Source organism: Neovison vison, chromosome 12, assembly GCF_020171115.1.
Source record: "Neovison vison isolate M4711 chromosome 12, ASM_NN_V1, whole genome shotgun sequence".
NCBI classification, from domain to species: domain Eukaryota; kingdom Metazoa; phylum Chordata; class Mammalia; order Carnivora; family Mustelidae; genus Neogale; species Neogale vison.
The window spans coordinates 127,502,756-127,530,441 of record NC_058102.1 but is presented as its reverse complement, the minus strand read 5'-3'; the positions used below and the strand labels follow the sequence as shown (position 1 = coordinate 127,530,441).

At 37.5% G+C, this 27,686-nt stretch overlaps 1 protein-coding gene across 1 annotated transcript in view; it reads right to left on the bottom strand.

The window, feature by feature from the left end:
• PLXDC2 (plexin domain containing 2) overlaps positions 1-27,686 on the bottom strand; it is a 472,118-nt gene that overhangs the window by 204,225 nt on the left and 240,207 nt on the right. Inside the window, exon 4 of the mRNA XM_044227759.1 lies at positions 27,434-27,503. Within this exon, the coding sequence (XP_044083694.1) occupies positions 27,434-27,503 (70 nt within the window). The remainder of the gene's footprint in view (positions 1-27,433; positions 27,504-27,686) is intronic.

Genomic DNA, 27,686 nt, shown 5'->3' with positions numbered 1-27,686 from the left:
TCCTTTTTTCCCTCCAGAACTCAACATGACACCGGCTATTTTCAGACTATGATCTCTCTTTCATCAAAGTCAGCGCTAGCTGTGAAGACCACCTGCTCCACGTAATTACCTTAAGCACACTCTCAGTGTCTCCTGCTTCAAATGACCTATTTCTTGGTGAAATAAGATGTCTCTTAACTTTGGCTGTGTGAAATATGCTCTCAACTCTAAATTACTTATTCACGGGAGACAAATGCTCCTGGATCAATTCAAAGCACTGATCTCTCTCAGTGGGCCCCTGAGAACTCTATTCCCAGGGCACAACAAGAAAGCAATCTGCAGATTATCAGACAGAAATGACTACAGAGGTCTGAAAACCAGACAGAGGAAAAACCCTGCAAAACTGTTCTTCTCAAAATCTCACTCAGGTAAATCTAAGAAGGAAATTAAATACCTTTTTTGCATGTAGGAAACAAATGTTTAGATTCTACCTTTAGAGAGAGCATGTTCTTTGTCCAATGTTTATAATTTTATATTCACCAGTCAGCACATTTTCCCCTGACTCTCTTCCCCAACACATGCATCTATAAATTTGCATGAACTTTCAAGTTTTAGAATTTAAAAAATATCTTCATTATTAAACACACAAAACTAGTAATTCTTATGAAATGTAAGCTTGGAGTTCTCGTGGAATGAATATTTTCCTGTGTGATTCTCTTCTGGCATTGTTGGTCGCTTCCTTTGTCTTAAAACTATCTCCTCTCTTAAAATATGGGTACGGAGCCTTCTTTTTCCCCTGACTACTGATTCTTTGTTTTCTTCATTTGTTCTCTTCTTCTGCCACACAATTAAGCGGTCATGACCCTCTGTCTGTCTCTTCCTTCTCCCTTCTTGTCCCCCTCTTCTCCATTCCTCACTCCTGCCATCCTGCCCTGGCTTCTTTCCCCCTTTCCCTTCTTTTCCCTCTCCTGGAGCTCTTCCCCTCCCCTCACCTCCCTTCTCTTTTCTTTTTTTTTTGGAGGTGGGGAATGGTTCTCTTTTTCATCCCAATTTCCCTCTATAGTATTTTCTTCCATGGTAAGATTGCTATATTAGGTAATAATTCCACAATTGATTTCTCTAGTCCTAACTAAAAACAGAGGAGTATGCAAAATCACTTACTCAAAATTGAAATGTGCATGGAGGGATTTGTTACCCACAAGTCAGATCCTAATTAGGACAAGAAACAGAGTGGACAGACTTCTGAAGTGTCACACAGTGTCCTCCTTTTATTCCCGCTAAGATTCTACTTAAGTCAGCATTTGCTAAGTTTTCCAGAGAACCTGGTTAGGCAAGATGGTCCTTGAAAAAAAGAGACCAGTGGGCAGATTAATTTGGGAAAAAACATGTATCATATCTCCATTATGAATTTTAATAAACTTAATATTGTAAGGACTGAAAAATATTAGAAGAAATAAGTTTATTTGTATTTAACCCAATATCATGCAAGCTGACTTGACCATGCAACCTTTTTGCAAGTCAACTAATCTTGATGAATGTCTCGTAACTCTGCCTAATAATCCAGTGGCCCTAGATTGTGTGCCAGCCAATGTCTATACTGCTTGACAGAACACAGAGGGATTTTTAGCAATTCTGAAACCCACTTTTTATGCAGTCTTTTTCCATTGCCTCCTCTTCACCCCACCTTCCCCAGTGTACCTAATACTTGAATAATCACCAAATTATTCGAAATCTGGAAGATACCACTTGTGCCTATTTTTTCCTTTTTATTGCCCATGTGCTCTCATAACTTTTTTTGAATTATTCACAGATGTGCAACTTTAAAAAAGATTTGCTTCATTAGTTTCCCCTTTATCCAAGTGAGTCATTTGTTTCCCACTGTGTTTGCATATCAATTTATAAATATCTCCAGAAATATCAAAATTCCACAGAATCCATTGCATTTAGTAAGTTGCAAACCTATACTGTTCAATAGGGTAGGATGAACTGTACAATGTGACTTTTGAGCACAAAAAATGTGGCTGGTCTGAACTGAGATATGCTTTATGCAAAAATATGCATTGGATTTTGAAGACCGAAGGCTAAAAGAGTGGAACAAATTATTTATAATTTCAAGGTTAATTACATATTTAAATGGTAATTTTTTGATATATTTGGTTAAATTAACTTTGCCTATTTATTTCACTTTTTATGTGACTACTAACATTTTTAAAATTATATATGCTCACATTTGTGAGTGACATTGTTCCATTAGATGGCATTGTTCTACAGGGTGAGCACACTCTTATCATCACAGCTCTTAGTTGTTACTTATAATGGTCCCAATTGTTTCTTGAATAAATGGAATTCGTTAGCAAGGTAAACACAAAGTTAGAGAAGGTCCTGAAATTCTGAACATTTTGTAACATTTTCTTATGAATAATAAATGTGAATATTCCATAAACATTGTCCACATGTTACACATTGAATACAATATGGCTTTGGTCTAAGTTATCATCATTACTTAGCTATTTTACTGAAAGTCCCAGAAAATTATTCCCTTCCAGAATATATCCTAACCATCAAAGTTCACCACAACTTAATATTAGTTGAAAAAGCATACCTCTAAACAATATTAGGAGTACTATGAGTATGGGATTCCAATGGTATGATTTCTTATGTGAAGGCTTTTTTTTTCCTAGAATATTCAATCAAATGTCTACCCTGCAGAGTTGTTATCCTTTTACATAGAAGAGGAACAGAAATGTAAACCTCAAGATCATACTAACCTTTACAGATAAATTCTAGGTTAGTATGCACATAAAACCACATCAGAGCTTCTGCAACTTTCCATGGAAACAATGCTATTTATTGCACTTTGATGATGGCAGTGAAAGAATCTCAATCTTAAGCCACCCAAAGCCCCCCAAAACTTCTAGTCCTAGAATTTCTTGCATGAATCACTTTGAAGGCACAGTCCTTGACAGCAATGCATTAGAAAACTCTGGTCTAAGACTGGACAGAAAATTAAACCCATGTAAGTTTTAGCCTTAGCTGAATCTCTCTGTGCAACTTTGGGTGGGTTGCTGACTGTCTGTGTCTTTGGATGTGCCAGAACTAAAGAAATAATTCATAAAACTTCTGTGTATAGTAATTGGAACAATCTGATGCTGAGGATGATCTCAAGCTTTTAAACCATATCCAAATTGTTTTCATAAATGCACAAGACAGTATGTTCCTTTTCTTCAGCTAAAAATCCAATGGTTAATTAAGCAACAGATGAAGACTTCATTTATAGAGGATTTAATAGGTACAGAAATATTCTGTAAATTCTTTGCCTTGTTTCTAGGTTTTATCCAAGTATATCCATGTATATCCATGTCTTCTCCATGTTAACATGTCATTTTTGCTGTTTCTAGTTAGTGTGGTGAAATACACAAGATAAGTCAGTATGACAATGGCTTCACTTGAATTTAAAAGCAGTTTTTATCTTTTTGTTTTAAACTATGTTCTCTTATGTGTTTTAAAGATTTCATTTAATAATAACTAATTGTGAAATAAATGTGTTTTTTAAAAAATAGAACTGATTTATTTCCCAAACTGAACGATCAACATTCCTGCTCTTGGAAAAGCGAATGTAGACAACCAAAGATTGCTACTATCAGGACTATGAATATCTGTTTTGAGATACTCAAAGCTCATATGAAGTTTAGTAAGGGTGACAGATCCTCTATGAAAATCTAATTTGCTTATATGAACTTTCTGGAAAAGAGACATACGGTCAAAGAAAAAGTATAGATTCACAGCCGATATTCTCATACATTCTTCTTAGTTTAGTCTAATATAAAGAATGAGGAAGGAGGAGGAAACCAGAATAAATACTATGATGTCTTCTTATGTGAGAAGTTGTTTTATAAAAGGAAACTTAATCCAATGAAATATTTGTTTTTATTCCTAGATTTGTTTCAGTCATGTAGTTATAAACTCAGGCTTATACATTATAAGAAGAAATGATCACACAGACATTGAATTAGTTTCTTAAAGCTACTATAAAAATTTCTACAAACTCAATGGCTTAAAACAACAGAAATTTGTTCTTACACAGATCCAGAGGCCCAATTCTATTTTTTTAAAAAAGATTTTATTTATTTATTTGAGATAGAGGAGGTGAGAGAGAGCATGAGCGAGGAGAAGGTCAGAGGGAGAAGTAGACTTCCTGTGGAGCTGGGAGCCTGATGTGGGACTTGATCCCGGGACTCCAGGATCATGACCTGAGCCGAAAGCAGTCATCCAACCAACTGAGCCACCCAGGCGTCCCCAGAGGCCCAATTCTTAAATCAATTTTGTTGGTATGAATTAAGGTACCAGCAGGCTGTACTCCTTCTGGGGGTCTAGGGGACAATCTATTCCTTGCTTCCTCCAGCTTCTGCTGGCTCCAACCTTCTTTGACTTGCGGCCACATCCCTCCAACTTCTACCTTCTGTGGTCATATTGCTGGCCTCTTCTGTCTATGAAATTTCTCTTTTCCCTTTTCTTATGAGACCCATATGATAACATTTAGGCCCCATCCTGATAATCCAGGATAATTTCCCTATTAAGATCCTGAACTTAATCACACCCACAAAAACATTTTTTCCTTATAAGGTAGAATTTGCTGGTTTTAAGGAATTAGAAACTGATAATTGGGTTGTCATAATTCAGCCCACCATAGATATTAGATATTTCTTTAAAGAAGTTGAGACATTCATTTCCCAACCTCCTTGTCAAATACCAACTTGCGTGAGACTGTATACAAATCCCATATCCAGAATTTGAATGTCTCATAAGCATTTTTAACATCTTTCTAAGTTTCTAATGCTTTCCTAGTTATTGCCATTCAACCAATATTTACTGAGCACTTACTATTCATCAAGCACCACTAATATTATAGAATTTATAAAAATATTTACCTAAGTTCGAATCTTTGCTTTAAAAGCCAGCAGACCAAAAAAAAATAATAATAAATAAAAATTAAAAAAAAATCGTACATTAACTGAACTATTACAGATTCTGAAAAAATGACTTTTGGATAGAGCTTAAAGTAAACATGTTTTGGGACACCTTGGTGGCTCAGTCCGTTAGGTTGTCTGCCTTCAGCTCAGGTCATGGGATCAAGATTCCAGGGTCCTGGGATCAAGTTCCACACCAGGCTCCCATCTCAGCAGGGAGTCTGCTTCTTTCTCTGCCTGCCTCTCCCCTGTTTGTGCGCTCGCTCTCGCTCTCGCAAATAAATAAAACAAAAATCTTTAAAAAATAAAGTAAACATGTTTTGTTTTTTTTTTTATCATGGGATCAATTTGAGGCTTAATTTTAAAGCTGAAAGCACCGCCCTTCAATTACATACATTACATTCTATAGTGTATTACAGAACTACAATCTGAAAAGACACCTATTCAAAGAAAACATTCATTAAATTATCCCTGTGTTAAATTCTCTAGAATATAATAGATTTTTTTTGTGCTTAGTCAATTTTTGTCTAATATTGTGGTTGGAGCTATAACACTAATTTATGCAAATATTTCTTAACAGTCTTTACTATGACGGTTACTGGCCAGATGCTGGGCTGACAGCCATACTCTCAGAGGCCTGGGGGTGAGTGGAGGAGAAGGCAGGCAGTTCAGAGGACTAAATGCTCCACAACAGGAGGCAAGGACAAGGTATGGAGGGTATAGCGGAGGAATACACATCTCAGTCTTGGGAGTCAGGGATGGCTTCTATGAAGAAGTCCATCAAGCTGAGACCTGAAGGACCAGTAGGGAAAATACAGGTAAGGAACTGGAGAAGGAGAACCATGTAACAGGGTCTGAGACAAGGGGCTCAGGTTACTGGAACCCAGAGGTATTTAAGAATGGCTGAAACTCAGTGTGGGAGGGAGGGTAGAGGTGAAGACATGGAGACAGAAAATATGTGGAAACATTGTTGCATCGGAGAAAGATTAAAAAGTACAATTGTCCAAGACTTGGTAATTATTAGACATAATAAGAGTTAGTGAGAAAAGAGGTCAATGACAGCAGGACAACGCAGTAGGTGGTATTTAGTTCAAAGAGGAAAGAACACAGGAGGAAGCATGCTCTGAGGGTGAGGATGGGGTACACGGTGTTGAATTCAGTATTCCCTTTAAGGTTTCTGTGAGGACTCAACACAGAGATGCTCAGAACACTGATGGATATGTGCATCAGTAGAAGCCCCCAAAACTTCTGGGCTGGATGTATCTGCACATTGACTTTGTAAAACATAGAGGAGTTGGCAGACATGAAGTTCACAAGGATGCATTTATCTTGACTACAACGCAGGTAGCAAAATGATTTATTACCTATGGCCTCAGGATACCATGTTTAAAGTTCTATTCATTAAACATTTTATTGAATATCCTAGGAAAAAATTCTTCATATTAGAAATTGTACAGGGGCACCTGGGTGGCTCAGTGGGTTAAAGCCTCCCTTTGCCTCAGGTCATGATCCCAGGGTCCTGAGATAGAGCCCCGCATCGGGCTTTCTGCTCGGCAGGGAGCCTGCTTCCCTTCCTCTCTCTCTGCCTGCCTCTCTGCCTACTTGTGATCTCTGTCTGCCAAATAAATAAATAAAATCTTAAAAAAAAAAGAAATTGTACAAATGGAATACCATACTCCTGATACTTCAAATATCATTTAAAGATACGCTTTTTCAACTATTAACATGTGCTAAACTTTTACCTGCTGTGATGGAATTTTTTCCGGGGTTTCCAATAAAATAGCAAGTAATGACAGTTTATATCAGTCAGTTTTTGATATGTAACATGTATATAATATTTATATAATATTCAAACTTATTCAAGAAAATCTACAGCTCCAGAATTTCAGGACCCTCTCTAACTTCGTGTTTACCTGACTGGTGGATAACCCTATTAAGACATTAATTATTGTTTAGATAATTCATTTCCATAACATAAAGTAAAAGAGGGTGAATCAGTGAGAAGAATGTATGCAGATGGCAAGACAAGGGTAAATACATGCACTTGATTGTCTCTAGGGCATGGAAATAGAGGAACTGCATAGTCTATCTTCCTCCATATTTTCCCTTCCACCTCCTTTATTCATTCTGCTCATTACCGGGGCCATTTCTTGCTTGGATTTTATGGCTTCCTAAACCCTCCATCCTTTTTATTAGTGAACCTGACGATGTCAGTTTTGTGTTTTGTTTTATTTCCTGTGGAAAACAGCTCTTGTGACTTGATTTCATAGAAATCATACCAGAATATTAAACAATAACCTGATACCCAGATAAACTTAGACATGTTTTCCTGTTTACTATTTAATTTTTCTTCTGTGGTCCAAAAAAAGTGGTATAAGCCTGGGAAAGGAACCATCATTTATGTCTGTGGGCTGTGGGCACCCGGCACTTATTCAGCTGGTCTACCCAGTGGTGAGGGCTTGGCTTCATCTGCGGTGAGCCAACTTCCCTAATGCTCAGCTGTGCCCAAGCAATGCAAATCTCATGGTTTACCAGGGTGTGCAAGTCAAAGGAACGGCAAATGGAAATGCTTCTTTACCCAAATGCAAAAAGGTTTTGGGAATAAAAGGAAAAAAAAAAAAAAAAAAAGAACAATGGATATGGCCCCTAATGCTCACTTTCATCCTTGCCAAGACAAGGTGGAGGCCATTAAACATAAAGGTGGGACACATTCTCTCAGGACACAGAATACATCCGAGTGCTATTTATCCTGTTATTCTTCTATCAGTTAACTGCTGTTCTCTTCTGGGCTCTCTTTCACTCTCAGTTAACTATTAAGTGTGACAGTTCTGACAATGTACTATCCCTTCTCTCAGTCTCTTCGTTTCCAGTTTTCTGTCTTGGCCCAATTTAGGTTGCATTGTGCTTTAACCAGACAATGGAAATGAAGACCAAGACCCAGTTTTCCATCCATCTTTCACGATGTAAACTAGTGATTCATCAGTTGCATATAACACCCAGCACTCGTCACATCAAGTGCCCTCATTAATGTCCATTGCCCACTTACTCCATCACCCCACCAAGCTCCCCTCCAGTAGCCCTCAGTTTGTTTCCTAGAGTTAAGAGTCTCTCTGTTTTTATCTTATTTTATTTTTCCTAATACCAAAGACTTTTCTATTTAATGTCTCTAACCTGTCTTCTTGACCCTATCTCCGTGTGTCTCACGCACAAGTAACTGACAACTCACCACCCTCCATGCATGCTGTAAACAGTTTACTTGCATTTGTACTTCCTCTTTCTGCAACTGACTCTCCCAGCTTCTCAGCTTATCCAAATCTTACGCTTCCTTTCTGAACCAAACCCAATGCTACTTCTTCCACCAATCCATTCATGACACAAATAGCAGAAACTCTTTGTTGTTTTAAAACCTGGGCTTTCATTGTGTCTCTACAATGTGTGATGTGTGTGTGTGCGTGTGTGCAAATTTAGCAGCTGATCCTGGAATATAGCTAATTTAACATTTCCTCTTTTCACTATTTGTGAGAGGTTTTTGGAGGCGTGTTATTTATGGTCTTATTGGAGCACTAACTGAATCATCACTGTGGACAGAACATGCTGGACTGAGTCCTACAACCAGTAGTGATTACAGCTTGTGTCCCAGCATCCTAGAACCTCTGTTTCCCAGACAAGGTCAAATACAATTTGGGGGTGAAATTATACATGATAGTAATATTTCTAAATTGTGGAATAGATACATCCCTTAGCAAATGTAAAAAGCAGCTAAATTTAATTGAATTAGTATTTGCTAAGGACTGTTCTATGCATTTTGTATGTAGCATAATATTTTTTTTAAAAGATTTTATTTATTTATTTGACAGAGAGAAATCACAAGTAGATGGAGAGGCAGGCAGAGAGAGAGGAGGAAGCAGGCTCCCCGCTGAGCAGAGAGCCCGATGCGGGACTCGATCCCAGGACCCTGAGATCATGACCTGAGCCGAAGGCAGCGGCTCAACCCACTGAGCCACCCAGGCGCCCTGTAGCATAATATTTTTAATTCTCATGATCATTTGCATTTTAGATGCTACTGAAATAACCAGTTTACAGACAAGAAAACTAGCAAAAGAGGGCAAAAAACTATTAATTGCAGAGGGAGTACTTGAAGTGAGGCCATATTACTCTACAGAGCTTACTCTACTCTACCATTCACCAATATATTCTGAGGTCTACAGGTGGCACACATGAACCATGCACCTGACGTATCTCATAGTATATACCTATATAGATATATGGTATATCTCTACCTCTCTTGAGGACAGAGATCACGCATTTTAAGCTGTTTCATCAATAATGTCCAGCACTATTCCTTGCTATTTACAAGGGAACTGGAGGCCGAGGAAGTAGGAAAAAAAAAATACCTAGTACTAACAATAGGTTCACTAAAATGCTGAACCTCAATAATTCTTTTCAACCCAGAAAAAGATCTCATTCACCCATAATTTCACTTTCTTGTTAAATGCAAGGCTATAAATTCTCATTTGCCTTGGGATTTTTCACTGAAAATGAATTTAGTACATATTGGAAACATTTAGCTCCTTCATTGCAGCTATATAAAGTAAGCATTGGCTCAGAAAGTGCAGCAAAAGGAGAAATCCTTAATCTACACTTAGGGACCACTTGTCAGAAACAGAGTTAAAGGAGATTTGAAACTCTTCCAGACCGCCTAGGCCCTTAGTGCTATGAAGTATTCAGATTTTCACTCTTTGACCCATTACTGTTTAGATCATATTTTTGAAAATAATAAAAAAAGCAATAATGATTTACATAGCCTATACTACGGGGATTTATATATTCCATTTATTTCATTCTGCACAGGCTAAAATGTACTTCATTAGCATTTGAGGTAAGATACAGGAAGGGTGGTGTGACCAAATGCCATAACCAATATATCCTTGATTAAAACACCGGTTCAGGGGGGCCTTGGTAATTCAGTCGGTTAAGCATCCTCTCTTGATTTTGGCTCAGGTCATGAACTTAGGGTGGTGAGATCGAGCCCCACATTAGGCTCCATGCTCAAACGGGGCATCTGCTTGAGATTCTCTCTCTCCCTCTGCCTACCCCTCCAAAATAAATAAATAGATATTTTAAAAAACCCCACTGGTTCAGGATATGTCAGAGGTAGTAGAGAAATCATTAACAAAAACATCCTAATGAAATAAACACAGGCTATGAAAGGCACAATGCATTAACAGAAATACTGCTTCTAGATGTAAACTACTTATTTTTGTTTTAAAGCAAACTGCAGATATGTTGCCCTGAGTTTTAAATGATCTACTTCATTAGGTTAAGAAATTACTTTCTCATTGCTACCAATGGGCTCTTCATCAGGCATAGTGTGTCCAACTGCTAAATATCAAGGTCTAGACACTCAAACTGCATCTATTGGAGGAAGAACAATCACTTATGGTTAGAAAGTCTCTGTGACGGTCATTCAAGGTTTTACATATGTGGCTCAGCAAACAAATATCTCACTGGAAAATGTAGATATTTATTGGCTTGAAGCCTCTGATTAAGGCAAAAGGAATGAAAATGATGGATTGTACTTTACTACATGGAAATGGACAAAGTGGCAAAATTTTTAAACATGATTTAGCAAACCAAACATTTTCGTGTTTAGTGTTAATAAATTATCTTAACTATTCTCTGAGTTATAGGTAGGTTCTCAGTATCTTCAAGCTGAACAGCACACATGAAGGCATCTTCTTCAAGTCTAAGCATGGAGGTTGGGGTATAATTTACAAATCTAAAAGGTGGTTCCCAGACAGAATGCTGGGGTTCATGCTGACCTGAAGAGGGTAGGTCAAAAGGAAGCACATATGACTCCCAGTGGAAATCATGGGCCTTGCACATATGACTAACAACCAGGAACAGATTGGTATGTCAGAAAATCACAATCCCCATAATGATATTTTCAACACTTTTCGTTGTTGTCGTTCTTATTTCTGCCCTTCCAAAACTGGGACCCACAAAATTTCTTCTTCATTTTGTATTTATTCATTATCCTTTAAAATTTAGAAGAAAAGTTTGCCTTTTCATATGTCCTTTTGCCTTACACTCAGGGTACAAAAGGCTCTCACAGAGAACACTTGCATCTTAGAAAAGCCATTGCTTTTAATATAAGCCAAGTGGAAGCGGCCGAGTGGTTACTCAGCCTGGCATTTACATCCCTTCTCTGCCTACGGCTATGGTGGGCTGCAAACTCGATTTGTCAAGGAGCTACTACAAACGTTGTTCACTTTCAGAATGAGTTATTTGAATAAGGTGCTTGTAACAGATACAGTCTCACTGAATCCAATCCTTGAACGGGACAAAACAGTCTTCTCTGCTATGCCCTTTCTGAGACCTTACCTACGTAGCATCGGACTACAAGGCTACAATGCTACAAAATCCAAAATTTTGCATTTGAACCTTGCTGAGAGGGTTCTGCTGATCTATTCCTTGCTTTGCATTGGGGAAATGCTGAGGAGACTAGGCAGAAATCCCTTATTTCCTAAAGAAAATAACTTAAAAAAATAAGAATGCGTAGGTGGGAATACATCCTATTATACTGTAGAGCACAGATTTGGGGTAAGAGTTAATGAAAGACATCAGGCACTCACTATCTCTGCATACTGCCAGACCACAAAGACGGAAGAACAAGTACATGTCCCCCGTGAGAAACTCTGGAGGACAGACACAAAACAGAGGTGACATTGAACCTTGGAAGGGCAAGCCTGTGCTCTGTAGTCTAAATCTTGCCCTGTCAAACTATTACAAGAAAGTAATTAGATCTGCTATCTAGGGATGAGTAGTGACTTTTTTTTTTTCTCTTACAGTTTATAGGCAGCTGTAGTTGAATTTATGCCTAAAACCTCTAATTTCTTTCTCTATGGTGAAAATGGAAAGATTTTTATAAGTTCATTTTCACTAGCGTCTCCACTGACCAGATGTGAGTTACATAAAGGCACTGTGTTTCTTAAAATGTGTTTTGTCCCCTTAGCGAGCATAATAAACATGAGACTCACCAGGAGAGTTGATGAAACTCAGATTTCTGGGTCTTGCTGCCACAAAGCAAACCCAGTAGGGAATGTGGGTACCTAGAGGTGGCTGGGGATAAGGGTTTTAGTCTCCACCATCCATATCAGGTTGGTCTTGTCTCCCCAGTAAAATGAAAATTACTTAAAATGTGAAACTTACATGCATTTTGAAAAGCGAAATGTTAGAAAATGTTGCTCTTTTTATTAAATGAAACAGAATCTATGTAAAAATAGTGTACCTGCTCTGCCATCTCAGCTTAAAGACCCTTTCCCAGGCTCATCCCCCATCTAACCAGGTGGCTGACGCTTCGCCCCTCCTACACAGAAGGTTGACATCAGCTCATGGGAGCAGGTCTGGTGCAGGGCCCAGAAACCCACATTTATAAGGAACCTCCAGGTAATTCACAGGCAGTCTGTTACTCATTCTAACGTTTTATCAGTTTAGTGGTGGCCAGCTGCCAAGCATAAAATGGTGAAAAAAACAGGGCTGCTGTTCAGTTTATGAAATTAACGATTTTGTAGAACAGAAGTGAATAGCAGCTTCCCAGCCTCCCCCAGTCGGTGAGAGCCTGGTATTAAGGGTGCCAAGCTGTGGGAGAAACACTGGAGGCCCAAACGTTGTACAAACACCCCATCATCGCTTGAGGAGCAAGCAGCGCGTGCTCTTGTCTGTGACCAGAAAAGTGTGCCATCTATTGTGTATAGGAAAAGGCAAGTGATTTAAATACTCTGTGTGGACACAGAACAGATACATTATTTCTTGGCCAAGGAATGCACTGAAATAAGGAAGCCACTTGGACAATATTTGAAAAGCCACACATTTCCCAACAGAGATACTTGTACAGAGACAGGAGAAATGAAATTCCTTACTTCTACCACCGCTTTTCCTTAGTACGTTCAGTAGCTAGTCCTGGAACTCTTCCTTGTACCCATTCTCGACCACATACTAGATTGAGGTATTTGCCAGCTGTCCCATCAGGCCAATGTTTCCTTCTGTGCAGAAGAATATCTACTGAGGGCAGCCAACAGCTGTCTGTTGTCCTTTGTGTCTTCCTTTCTGAGCCACTGTGGGGTCTGGAATTCATCCCTTCTGGCCTGCACCCGTCCCTGACCCTATGCCTTCACTGCCATCTGCCCACCTCCCACAGTGCCCCGGTGAAGCAGAATAACTCCCTGCTTTGGCTGCCTGCACATATCACTCTCCCTTCTCGTTCTACCATCCTGATACAGCCAGTCCTGAAACCCAGACAAGCTTCTGCTTCTTGGAGGAGGCTGGCTCCTGATTCTTATAGTTTGGCTAAGACAGGTTACGAAGAATTAGGACATTGCTGAGAACTTAAGTATCACATTTTTCCAGAAAATCTGTATTCTGGAGTTGACTCCTGCCGAGTTTGAAGACAAAAGTTACTAAGCCCTTTGGACATCTATATTAGTTGGCTCCATAAAAAAATACCATACACTAGGTGGCTTATACAACAGGAATTAATGTTCTCATAGTTCTGGAAAGGCTAGAAAGTCCAAGATCAAGGTTCCAGCCAGTTTTGGTTTCTACTAAGGGCTTTTTTTCCTGGCTTGTAGGCAGCTGCCTTCTCACAAAGTCCTCACATGGTCTTTCCTCTGAATGTGCCCAGGGAGAGTATGACCTCTCTGGTGTCTCTTGGTACAAGGGCACTAATCCCATTGGACCAGGGCCTTCCCTGATGACCTCATTTAACCTTAATTACGTTCCTAGAGATCCGTCTCCACACAGAACCACACTGGGGGTTAGAGCTTCAGCCTATGAATTTTGGGGGCCACAGATGTTCAGTCCATAACAAATCCTGAAATAAAAATATCCCAAGGCCACTGAAAGAGGAACTCTACCAGTTCTGGCCTTACTCATTTCTAATTCTCTTGCCCTTCCTTGTTGGTCTGTTCCCAGAACCCCAGTGCTTCCTGCTTCCAAATCTGCAAGGCTTCTTACAACAGATACAAACTATTCACATTTTCTTATTTCTCCTCAGAAAATATCCTGGAATTTGTTTTCAGTTTGCAATCATTATAGTGTTAACTAAGCAGTTGCTAATAACATAAAAATGTGTTGTTCATTAATTAGACTGAGATATCTATTAGTCTATAACATTTATTTATTTATTTATTATTTTTAAAAAGATTTTTTATTTATTTTTTTGTCAAGAGAGTGAGCACAGGCAGACAGAGAGGCAGGCAGAGGCAGAGGGGAAGCAGGCTCCCTGCTGAGCAAGGAGCCAGATGGGGACTTGATCCCAGGCCGCTGGGATCATGACCTGAGCTGAAGGCAGCCGCTTAACCAACTGAGCTACGCAGGCGTCCCTTACTATAGCAATTAAACCAAAAATCACTAAAATTCTTTTCAGCCCTCCTTTTCCTGCCATATTCCATAATTTGATAAGAACTCAGGTTTATTCTCAGGAACATCAGAGATATCAAGAGAGTTGTGGTTTCTATGTTTTAAGAGGGTATTGATAAACCCTTCAGCAAACAATTTAAGCAAATATTCTTAAAATGGTAATTTTATGAACACTTGCCACTATCTATAACTCTAAAACATAAGAAACTGTGAAATAAAAGTAATGAAAAAAGCTTTATACCTTATACTGTTTTTATTATTGTTAACATATAATGTATTATTTGCCCCAGGAGTACAGGTCTGTGAGTCATCAGGCTTACACAGTTCACAGCACTCACCATAGTACATGCCCTCCCCAATGTCCATAACCCAGCTACCCTATCCTTTCCCTCCCACCCGCCAGTAACCCTCAGTTTGTTTTGTGAGATTAAGAGTCTCTTATGGTTTGTCTCCCTCCCGATCCCGTCTTGTTTCATTTTTTCCCTCCCTACCCCACACGACCTCCCGCCCTGCCTCTCAAATTCCTCATACTCTTAACATATTCATTTTGTTTGATAAATATATAGGATTATATTGAATGAAAAGAAATACATGTATGAGCAATTTATTCCTGATCAATTCTTACACCAGTAAGAATTTTAAATATTAATGGTGTTTGAAAGGGTAATACATGCACATAGTAATGACCTGAAATGCAAAATGATTGTGAAAATTATATCCCCTTTGTATTCCTGGTCTCCAGCAATCCACCAATTCTCCTCTTTAAGGTTAAATACTATTAATAGTTTCTTGTATGTCCTTCTCGATTTTTCTATGCACTTGAAAGCATATATACATCCTTCCAGATCATTTCAGCAATAGTTTATGATGCAGAAATACATGCCTGTAAATATACACATGCATACACATACATTTATTCTGTGACACTGTTCTGCACCTTGCTTCTTTCACTAAGTCATGGAGAATGATCTCATTCTGTTCAAAGACTCCGGGATACTCCATCCCATGGGTACACAAACCTTTAGTTCACCTGTCCCTAACCTGAACATCCTCATTGGTAGACGCTCAGAGTATTTTTCCAATCTTTAGCAACAGACATCCTTATACATTAGTTTACCTAGATGACCCATCTAGTGCACCCAGATGACCCATTTTTAGAACTAGAAATGGCAGTGTCAGTTATACATTTTATATTTTAATAGACAGTAACACCAGTAATGCTTGAGAGTACCTTTTTCTCCATATCCTAAAAAACCCTTTTTGATTTCTCCAACTTGCTCTTTTAAAATCTTTTCAAACCACATGAGTGGAAATAATATATAGTTTTAATTTATAATAATATAATATATAATTAATATTTACAGTTAATTATAAATATTATAATTATAATATTATAATTAGTATTTATATTTATATTTAATATTTATATATAATTAATAATATATAGTTTTAATTTGCTTTCTCTTATTAGCAGTGAGATGACATATTATTCCATGTTTAATAGCCATTTTTAAAATTTTCCCTTTTAAAAATATTTTTTATTTTAAAACAGGTTTTGATTTAAAGAAAATCAAAAAGGTAATACAGAGCCTTTCAATATCCTGGACACCCTGTTTCCCATACCATAAACATCTAACAGTATGGAATCTTTGTCAAAATTAATTAAACAGTGATACATAATTACCACCAAAGTTATTAGGTAAACATACTGATTTTCTTAGGCTTTACATAATGTCCTTTTTCTGTTCCAGGTCCCAAAATACCACATTATATTTTGTCGTTATGTCTCCCTTAGGCTCCTTTGGGTTGTGACAGTTTCTCAGACTTTCCTTTGCTTTTGATGACCTTGTCAGTTTTGAGAGGTACTGGTTGGGTGTTTGGAAGTCAGGTGTGGTTTTCTTTTAAGCCTTTTCTCTTTGCTTGCTTGCTTATTTATTTATTCATTCATTTATCTATTTATTATTTTTTCCTCCAGTTTAAAAAAATATATGCCTAGGAGCGTTTCTTTGTGTTCTTGATCAGCTTTTGGTGAGTTCCAGGTTTGATGACTGTTTGTGATTTTGGAAAGTTCTTCACCACTATTATTTCACATATTTCTTCTTCTCTACTCTTTCTTTTCCTTTGATAGTCCTGTTATGTTTATGTTACATCTTCTATTATTGTCCCATAGTTCTTGGATGTTTGATTTTTCCCCCGTACTTTTTCCCTTCAAATTTCCATTTTAGAAGTTTGTCAGTTTTTAATGGACCCATGTTCTTGGGCTGTGAACTTCAAAGGTGTTTTCATTGGAGTAGTATCCCCCACCCCCACGCTGGCTGTAACATTTTCAGTCTATTTCCTGGAAGCCCTGACTTCAGTTCAGCATCTATTGTTATTGTTATTTTCCCCAGGTAGCTCTAGAGGTAGCTCTAGAGGAAATACAAAAGCATCTTCTAGCTAGGCTAAGGTCTAGGGGGAAAAAAAAAATCTTTTCCCGCAGATTAGGCCTTTGTTTTGGAGAAACAATGATTTCTCCAATGATTTTCACAATGTATTTCCACAATGATTACTCTTCCTCTCTCCCAGCAAAGCCATGAGGGGACCCTTTTCAGATCTTTACTCTGAGAATCTGACAGGGCTTGTGGAAGTCAAGCCCATAAAAGCTTAAGGGCCCCCACTAAGACCAGAGATGCCAGGAGTTTCTTAGGTTTATCCACACTCCAACTCTTGAAATTACCATTTAAATGTTACTACCAATTTGTGATGCCAGTGGCTTCTGCGCCACGTAATCATACACCTATTACGTCTCTTTGGATACACCTGTCTTTCCAGATTCTAGGGAGGGTGGTTTGTCTTATAAGCTCAGCTCTCTGATGGGTCCAACAAAAGTTACTGATTTTCAGCTTAGGTAACTTTTTCCTATTGTTAGACTGAGAATGACAACTTCTAAGGTCTTTGTAATGGGGAGCTGAGATCAGAAGTTCCTGTAATTTCCTTTTTAATAAATTGCCTTTGCCACTTGCTCACTGCTTGGTTGCCATATTTATCTTTTTCTTACAATAACTCCTTATATATTAAGGAAAATAGCTCACTGACTGTCATGTGTGTTGCAAATACTTTTCTTGGTTTTTACTTCCTTTTTCTTAATTTTTGATGTTTAAATGTCATAACTTTTTAATATAACCAAATTTTAATATACACAGTTTTATCAATATTTTCTTTTATGGTTTCTGGGTTTTGTATTATTATTATTATTTTTGGGAGAGGGTGAGAGAGAGAGAGCCGATGTGAGTGGGGAGAAGGAGCAGAGGGGCAGGAGTAAAGGGAGAGGGGGAGGAAGGAGATAAGAATCTCAAGCTGACTCCTCACTGGGAATGGAGCCCAGTGTGGGGCTTCATTTCACCATCCTGAGATCATGACCTGAGCCAAAACCAAGAGACAGATGCTTAACTGACTGAGCCACGAGGAGCCCCAGGGTTTTGTATTATTTTTAGTAAAACAGTCCCAATTCAGGATTGCAAAGTAATTCTCTCTAGTTTTCTTCTAGGGTATTTTATATTTCTAGTGTATTTTATATTTATGAGAGAAGAAATCAAGTTAACCCACATAATATATTTCAAATTCTATGAAAATTAAAAGACTTTAGCAATAGCATTGTGTGTCAGTGGGATAAAGACAAAAAATAAATGGTGTTAAAATAAACCAGTAGCCATCTGCATTGAAAAGAAGTCAGATTTCTATTTACTTTTTATAATAATAAAATAAGGATTGATATATGACCTTATTTTCAACTTAACATTTGGAAACTCAGAAACAGAAAAATAATCACCATTACAAAATGACCAGTATTGTTTCTCCTTCCATTTTAATTTGCATTGTATTTTAAAATAAATACTATTGTACATAATTGCAATTTTATATCTTAATCATCATCATGAGCACTCTTTCCATGTTAACACACCACCTTAAACTTTAATTCTTAGTTACGTAACATTTCATAAGTCCTTTTTTTTTTTTTTAAGATTTTTTTAAACTTATTTGACACAGACAGAATGACAGAGGGAACATAAACAGGGAGAGTGTGAGAGGGAGAAGCAGACTTCCTGCTGAACAGGGAGCCCACTGTGGGGCTCAGATCCCAGGACGGCAGGATCATGAGCTGAAGGCAGATGCTTAATGACTGAGTCACAGAGGCGCCCCTCATAAGTCTTATTGTTTTTAAACTGTATATAAGTTAGGAATACTCAATAATTTCCAAACTATATAATCAGTTTTATTCGATTTTATCCAGTGCTAAAAAAAGTAGCTTTAAAAAAATTCTCCAGGGGCGCCTGGGTGGCTCAGTGGGTTAAGCCGCTGCCTTCGGCTCAGGTCATGATCTCAGGGTCCTGGGATTGAGCCCCGCATCGGGCTTTCTGCTCAGCAGGGAGCCTGCTTCCTCCTCTCTCTCTCTCTGCCTGCCTCTGCCTACTTGTAATCTCTGTCTGTCAAATAAATAAATAAAATCTTAAAAAAAAAAAATTCTCCAAAATAATCTCTAATTATTGAGAACTGGAAAGGTAAAAAGAGAGAATAGTGAACACTGCTTATAGGAGTGCACCGGTGTAAAGTTTTGGGGGTAGCTGTGTTTTCAATGCATTGTGGAGGAAACTGATAACTCAGAGGATTACTACCTCAAAGGAAAAAAAAAAAAAAAAAAAAACACAGGAGAAAAAAAAGTCAGAGCTGACTTAATGACTAAAACTTCATGGCCAACCCATAAATGGTAAATCTTACCCTATTTATATTTGCCATAATTAAAAAATGTTAAAGAGCTTTTTACTCTTTAACAGTTACATAATCCATTTTTTTTCAAAATCTAGTTGTTCCAATTTCTCCTTATTTCCTATTTTTCTAGAGTAATCTAAAAGTGCTATGGGTTTTCTCTGCAAATTATTAACTAAAATGATGCTTGCTTTTTAAAGTAGCTGTGGAAAATGATAATAAACCAGTTAAAAAGTGTTTTTTAAATCTTCTTTGCCTTCAGCAGAAACTTCTCATTTGAACAATAATCCAAGAAGATTAAATAAAAATATCTCTGTAGCCCCTCAGCTAGTCAGACCAACAATGTAATCTTAATCTACCATAACCCCATTAGAAACAGCCAACAAAACATTTAGAATTATTATTTTTTAATGCTATGTTTAAGCCTCAGAGTTGTATCAATTGAAATGAGAACACCATTTTGATCTGTTTTCATAGTACACCTACTAGTTTTCTGTGAAGTAATAAAAATTAAGAAAAGAAATTGAAAATAATGGTGAGCGTTGAAATAACGGTTATCCGTAAGAAAATCTGTCTCCTAATTCAAAGGCTAACCATCACACATAAATTTAACTAGACAAATATTTAATTTTGCATTAGTGGTTGGGTCTTTAGTACATTTTCAAGTTGGTTATTAGCAATTAAGTGACTCTCAAATCCATAAAGGCCATCTAGATGCCGCTGGGGGCATGTCCATCAGTTAGCCATAACTAACTTTATGCTTTGATGACTTGTCCTCGAAGTTCTTGTCACACAAAGGGTAGAGTAGGGAGCATGATATGTGTGGCCTGCTGATGATAATCATGCCTCTTATCCAGTTACAGCCTATCGTACCACAATTAGAGAAATATTTCAAGATTCTTCTGCCATGTGTTACAAAATTGTTAAATTTGGTGAGACAATCGGAGTCACAGAATGTTGGCACTGGGAGGTCTTTAGAGAAGATTCTGCACTACAGTTACAGATGACAGATATGCCTATGCGTATGAAGAGGACATCCCAAGTCATCTAGACCCTTTATACCACCCACTCCTGAATGGATGAGTCAGCCTTTAAAATGGAGATAATGACAAGTTAAGTCTTTAGACATTCTCTGAGATATGGATAATGACGTCAAAGAAAACATGACAAACTACTTTAAGAAGCAAGCACAGCTTTATGAAGAAAGTATTTTGAAAAGGATAAAAGAGAAAAAGTATATATATAAAAGAATAGTAATAATAATATATGCTATTAATTAGCATTTTCTATGAAATAGGTAACAATAACAGATTATTAGTTAACTTAAACTTGAACAAAAATCTTTCTGGGCTAGGTACTTTTATTATGCTATTTTATAGACTGGAAAATTGAGGCAAGACAGATAGAAAGTAATTTCCTAAAGATTATAACAGCTATGAATAGTTTGACTTATAAACTTATATATTCTTATTTGAATATCAGTATGTTTATCTTAACCTAGATGCCAGACTACCTCTCCAAAATACTGAATTGCAATTGCTGGCTTCAGGGGGAATTCAGGAAGCTTCTCCGAATTTATTCCTGAACTGGCTTGGGTCCAAAGTCAGTCCTCAAGTGCTTAGTATTTTTCCCCTTCTTTTCCAGGATCAGACAACATTGGAGAACCTGCTGTGCATTGCTACTTTACTAATTAGTTACCTAGACACACTTTGTTTTCACTTGGGTGATATATTTGAGCATCTGTGCAATATTGTTATTTTTCTGAATTATTGATGAAGTGACTAGGACAGGATGCAAGCAAAATATTTGTTGCCAATATTTCAAATAAAGCCTGGATCCCTGAAAGGATAAATGGTGCTTTCCAGAGGCAAGTGTTCCTAGGCAGATGTCTAAGCACCAGGGATGGGTAGACTCCTCTTGGCTGTCATGGCAAAGGAAGGTGCTATTCTAGAAATTTCTTCCTTTGTTCTGCCCATATTTCTGTCTCTTGGATTTTTCTTGATCATTCCTAATGACTTGAGTCTATTTCCTGGGTGGCCCCACTCCTATTGCTCTAATCTCCAGCCACACTTAACCTCGGTCCCAAAGACTCAATTAATGGAATATGATGTGTCGATACACAGAAGAAACAAAGGGGCTTGAGAACATGCAGTTCATAAAGCCATGGTGGAAAGAAATGTAGCAGTGTTGGTGAATCTGCTGAATTTAATTCTGGACACTAGACAGTCTGGGGAACAATGAATCATCTAGGAGGACTGCTAAAATGAACTGTCTCAGGTTTTCAGAGGGACTTCACAGAGAATCGATTAGCTACAGCAAAGCAGACATCACAAAACTTATCTTTCTGTCCAGGAATCCTTGAGATCTTGTTTGTTACTTTAAATTAGTGAACCGAATGGGATGGCTTTATTTTGTCCAGCTTCTATCCCTTCAGTACTTTCCCTTCATGCATCAGATCTCCAGAGACCCATAACTTCTGCTTTCTCTTAATAATAACAACAATGGTAATAATAATATTAAAAGACCAAACAACTCCATTCACTTTTTCACTAGATTCAGAAAGTTAATGGAAGCATTCTGTTCTGTTCCATGAGGTTATACACTTGAAAGATGACAGACTTGGTATTTATAAATCAATCATCATAAGTAATAATGAACTCTCTTCCACTCTGAAAAAGTCCGTTATAACTGTTATTAATCAAGTCCCTCTAAAAGGTATGAAATATTATTTGGAACTACAATTAAAATATGACTATTTGAAAGTGAGAACAAAAGAAGAACTGGAAGATTTGCTAATACATATCCAGAAAACCCAATCAAAATAATACACACTGTTTTTTTGTTTTTTTTTTTTTTTAACCTCCCTTATTGGGGACTTAAAGTGAAAAAAAAAAAAAGTGAATGACTATACACCAAATTTAGGAAATTACTCTAAATTTGAATTTAACATACCATAGCTCAAAGGGTAATGGTGTTTTTTTTCTTGGGAGGGGAATGCATGGAGTAGGAGGCAGGGAAAGAAGGAAGGTAAATATTTTACCTTTGTCTTTTTGATGTTTTAAATGCCATGCTCTGACTTTTCATATCTTAAACACTGATGACACAATGAACATTTTTCATTTCATTAGTATCATGTAGCAAATAAAATAAAATCAATTTATATTCAATACCTTACATGAAAATAGTGCTGTATGTCAGTTATATTAAAAAAAAAACAACAACAAAACCACAACAGAATAAAGAAAACAGAGAAGGGTGAATAAAACTGCTTTTGTACCCTGAGAAAAAATTCTAAGCAGTTTTGTTTTGTTTTTTCATTAAACCTCCAATTAGATATTCATGTTGAAGGGAAGGGAGGACAAATCCTCTGTACAATCAAGGTGAGTAATACATGTTCATCATTACCTTTTTAATTTATGTCATCTTTGATTCCGATTCTCACATACAACTGCCAGCAATTCCACACACTATCTTAATTACAAACCAGCATCTGTCTGCATACTTAAATCCTGGGGCCAGAATGATGTGGATATGGTCACCCTTTCTCTTCCCCATGATTCTGAAAGCATCACTAACCCGTCCCCACATTTTGTGTCATTGTAGTTAGTATGATGTACCCAGGATGGGCTCATGAAAAATATATTTCAAGTGATGGTCACAAGAATTAAAAATCAAATCCTTACACTTAAATCTACTTTTTTTTAAAAAAAAAATCTACTTTTTTGAAATATTTAAAATATCAACTAAGCAGCCTAATAATGAAAAAGAACCAATTAGAGTATTGATAAAGCCAGAGAATGAAAGCAGTGTGATATATATTCAAATAACACAGCTTAGTGGTGTCATTAATGAAATGTTTTTATGAGATGCACAGAGTACTAGTTTTTTAATGTCTGGAATATTTGTATTCTGAAATATCTTTTAAGTAAAAAGATAAATGAGTGCTTTCAAATTCTGTTACCAGTGAACCAGAAAATAAGATGGTATTTCCAATTCATTTTGTTATTTGTATGGATGATTGAAGCTTTTGAAAATTAAAATTCTTAACAAAGACTCATGCTTATAATTTATAAATAAATGGCCAGATATTAAGTTTTTATTTACATTTTTAACTATAAACTTAAGTGTGTTCATAATTAAATACATACATTTTTTTTCCAATTTAAATACATACATTTTTAAATATAAAGATGGGTCACAATAACTTAGGCAGATGTCTGTGTTTTTAAGCTATTTTCTGCTTTGAAATGGTACTGGTCTTAGCAATAACAAAGACATCTTTAAGGTCATTTCAGTCTTAAAGAAATTTGTGTCTAGGGGTGCCTGGGTGGCTCAGTGGATTAAGCATCTACCTTTGGCTCAGGTCATGATCGCAGGGTCCTGGGATCCAGCCCCACATTGGGCTCTCTGTTCAGTGGGGAGCCTGCTTCCCCCTCTCTCTCTGCCTGCTGCTCAGCCTACTTGTGATCTCTCTCTCTCTCTGTCAAATAAATAAATAAAATATTTAAAAAAAAAAAGAAATTTGTGTCTATGTGAACAGAGAAAGAGGGGATGTGTGGGGGCTGGATTTTAAGGAGGCATGGGAAATGGGAAAATGGTGTGGGAGGAATGAAGCAAATTATGATTGAAAATATCCACTTTCACATTTCACTTTCTTTTCCCCCAATCTAATGTAAAATCAAGTTCAAGAGGAATCTATAGACACAATCGAAGAGAACTGACAGTCAATAGAATATTCATATCTGTTTCACAGACACCCATGTGTCCCTACCTAAAAATCCCAGTCCCTGGTCTCTTTAGAATGGCCTACAGTCAACTTGACTTAACCTCACTCACAGTTTCTACTTTTCTCCCAAGCCATTCACAGTTAATAACTTTTTCAAGATTTCTAATGTGACGAGCATTTGTCAGATAGGTCCGTCTGCCTCTCACACCTAGTCAGTCACAGAAGAGATCCATCAAAATTCTATTCACAAGTCCCCATTTGAGCTGTTCTTAGCTTTACTCACTGTGTCCTCACAGATCCTTTTGCCTAGAAACCTCCGCAGCCCTTATGATGAAAGAACCCGACACTGTGTCTTGCGCTGGCCCCTTCCGTCCTTCTTCACTGCACCCACCCTGGCCAAGGCACGGCGGACCTTGCGGAGATACCAAATCCTTGCTTCTGACTGCCTTCTTGCCCCCACCCCACCCCCCTTACCCTGCTCTCCCCTGCCAACACAGGCCAGATCTGCTCTCAAGAACACCTGATAGCTGCTGGCTAGCAAGCAAATTTGTAATGTTCAAGGTATTTGCCATCCCTCTTCCCATCTGCTCTCTACTAGACTCTAACTCCAACCTTCCATTCAGGATAAACTGATATATTTTGTCAGCCCTCCTGATATGTTCACTATAGGTTCAGCTCTGTCCCTTAGCTCACCATCCCTTTGTCTGGACAGTCCCATCCCTCTCCACATCGCTTCCACCTGCCTCTTTGCCTACTAAACCTCTACCTTCCTTCGAGGCCAGTATGACAAACCTGTTCTCGGTTGGCCCAAAAGGAATGGTCTCCTCCCAGAACAACCTTCCGCCCCGGCAGCACCTACAGTGAGCCTCCTCTTACGCTCAGTCATATACCCCGTCCTCTTCTTAGACTCTAATAAGCTTTGGAGCAGGACCCCAAATTTATTCTTTGCATATGGTGAAGTATCACACACTGTGCCTTTCACACGGTAGGGACTCCAATCAAAACTGACTCAATAAATGAACAATAAAAGTGCAAAGAAGTTATTTATTTGAAAGCTTTCAGGAGATCTCTGGTTTCATTTTGAAGGAACTCAGATAAGTGTGTAAATTATCTCAGCTGAGTCTCCTTTAAAAAGGGTATGGGTTTATATATGCAACTTCCAGGCTAGCATATTTTAAATAGAGAAAAAAAGTTTCTTTACATTAGTGTTCCCTTCAAAGAAGACAGAGATCATTCAAGGCACCAGATTTTTCACTTATTTTGAGGATCGTCTCAAAGGAAAGTGGTACTTTGAAGCAGTAAAGATGATATAGCTATTGGTTTGTTGTTGTTGTTTTTTTTTTTTTCTTACCATCTCAGCTAAGGGAAATCTTAGTTCATATTGGCTGAATCACTGACATGACTTTTAAGGATAAAGCAATTTGAGAAGCTGAAAATCAAAGGTGCCCATATTTTTACCGCTGTGTGTATAGATTTTGAACAAATGTGAATAAGAATTCACTTTTTGAAATTCAGTCGAACACCAGTAACCCAAATGTCAGAAAATATGCCTAATGTCCATTTTATAAAATAACCATGTTTCTATCATACTTTCAAGATGCTAGTAGGCATGATGTAATTCATGATGTCAATCTTACTTTTCTTTTTCTCTCATTCCTTCAACATATTAATTAAATGGCTATTAAATGCCATGCAATATACTAGCACAGAAATACACAGTGGGCTCAAAAAGACACGGTCCTTCTGTGAATTTGCTAATATTTAGTCCTTTTAAAAAAGCTTTTATTTATTATTTGAGGGCGGGAAGGGCAGAGGGGAGGGAGAGGGACAAGCAGCCTCCATGCAAAGCGCAGAGCCTGACCCGGACCTCGATCTCACAAGCCTGAGATCAGGAACTGGGCCAAAACCAAGAGCTGGATGCTTAACCAACTGAGCCACCCAGGTGCCCCATACTTGGTCCTTTCTTTACATATAATTTAATAGTTTCAGAACTGAAGCCATTGGCATTCCCTAAAACCTGCTCTTCTGCTCGAGTCTGTAATTTTGGCTGATGGCATCATTTCTCTTTTTGAAGCCACAGAATTGCCAAGGCCCTCAATATGTGTCACAAAAACTATTGCAATATTCTTCCAATTATGTGTACTAACACAGTCTTTTTATACTTGAAGGAGTTACACAAATGTCTGGATTCAGTTTCTTAAGCTCATCACTTACCTAAAAAAAGTACTAATGACTCCAACTGATTCTTGAGGCAGTATATAATTGTCCCAATCTATTTTTATCATCTTAATAAGACATTTTTTTTTTTTGTAAACCCGCTCTCAGCTTCACGCAAACTCAACTATTTGGTATCCGAAATATACCTTACCCATTTCTTGTTCTGTGTAATTACTCAAGATATTCCTCCATGAGACCTACACTTCTTTCTCTACACGACCCTTGAAACTGAGACATCCTTCAAGGAAGATCTTAAACAATCATTTCTCTATACAGAATGTTCACAGCTATCTGAGCTTTGTCATCCCTGGAAACCCGTATTTCATGATTTCTATTTTCTAAGGAACTGCCACATTCTGCTTCACTCTAATAGTCTAGTAGGCTATGTAATCCCAAGACAGAGGTACCTGTATTTACCTTTGCTCAGAATAGATACTCAAAAACTCTTATTTGCTTGTTGAGATTTCCAGCTACAAAGCTTATTCTGATTCCTACATAATTCTAAGTCTTATATTAAAATATGGCAGTACTGATCAAAAGGACTCTCTTATCCTTTTGGAAGAGTAATCATGAAATCCAGTACAGGAGAAGGACTCTGGTCTTTGGTGAATTAGGCACGGGCACTCGGCCTGGATTTCTTTTAACTTACATCTTTACTTAGGCTTCCATTTTTATGTTTTTCTCTCAGAATACAGGGATATTCTCTGGCCTTTTGCTTATCTCTGGTAGTAGCACTTAAGGATTACATTTTTTCCTGACTTCTGGGATATACTATAAAGTACAATAATTGCCTTTCTAGGGTATCATTAATCTCTAAAGTAACCTCCAAAGGTTGTGCAGAAAAATAACACTAAAAGATTACATACTGAATCTCACTGTTTATTTTTAAGATTCAAATGAGTTGCCAGTCAACCTAAGTGGCATTGAAGGCATGGGGGGAGGACCGAAATAATTGAAGCTAATATACATGAGGTGATGTTTGTCCATATATTTATGTCAATCAATTCTAACATTAAGTGAAAAGAAAAATACTGTAACAACTTCCATAAGCACCCTTTTTTTTTCTAGATCTCTTCCCGTTTATACAATCTTACCATATTACCAAAAATGAGTTAAAACGCAGAAGGAAAAGAAGGGGAAAAAAGGTAGAAGGAAAACAGATGAATCTAAGCTGAAAATTATTATAACTACAATTTTTTTCTGCTGAAAAGTTTTTCCAATAGCTATACTCTTTCTCAGATTTTATTTATACCCATGACTTTGTGATAGAAGACAATAGTTTTCCCAATAAGTGTCCCTATTGAAATGTAAAGTAAATTAAAAATAATAACTATAGTGAAACTATAGATTATTTAGAGTGAATGGGTAGAAAACCACTTACCCCCAGTTGCCACAGTGATTTCACGTAGAAAATGGCCATAAAATGGAAAATCGAAAGATAGATTCACTCTCTGCAAGGAACAACAACCAGAAAAGAAAATCAATAATGTGCATAATAGTACATGTAAAATGAAAAGTCTTCCACTTTAAAAAAAAAAAAGATGCTTCTACTTTGCACCAGTATGACTGCAGTTGGCTATTTGAACCTGATTCCTAGATGATAATAAAGGATTTCTTTTTTTCTGGTAATTAAG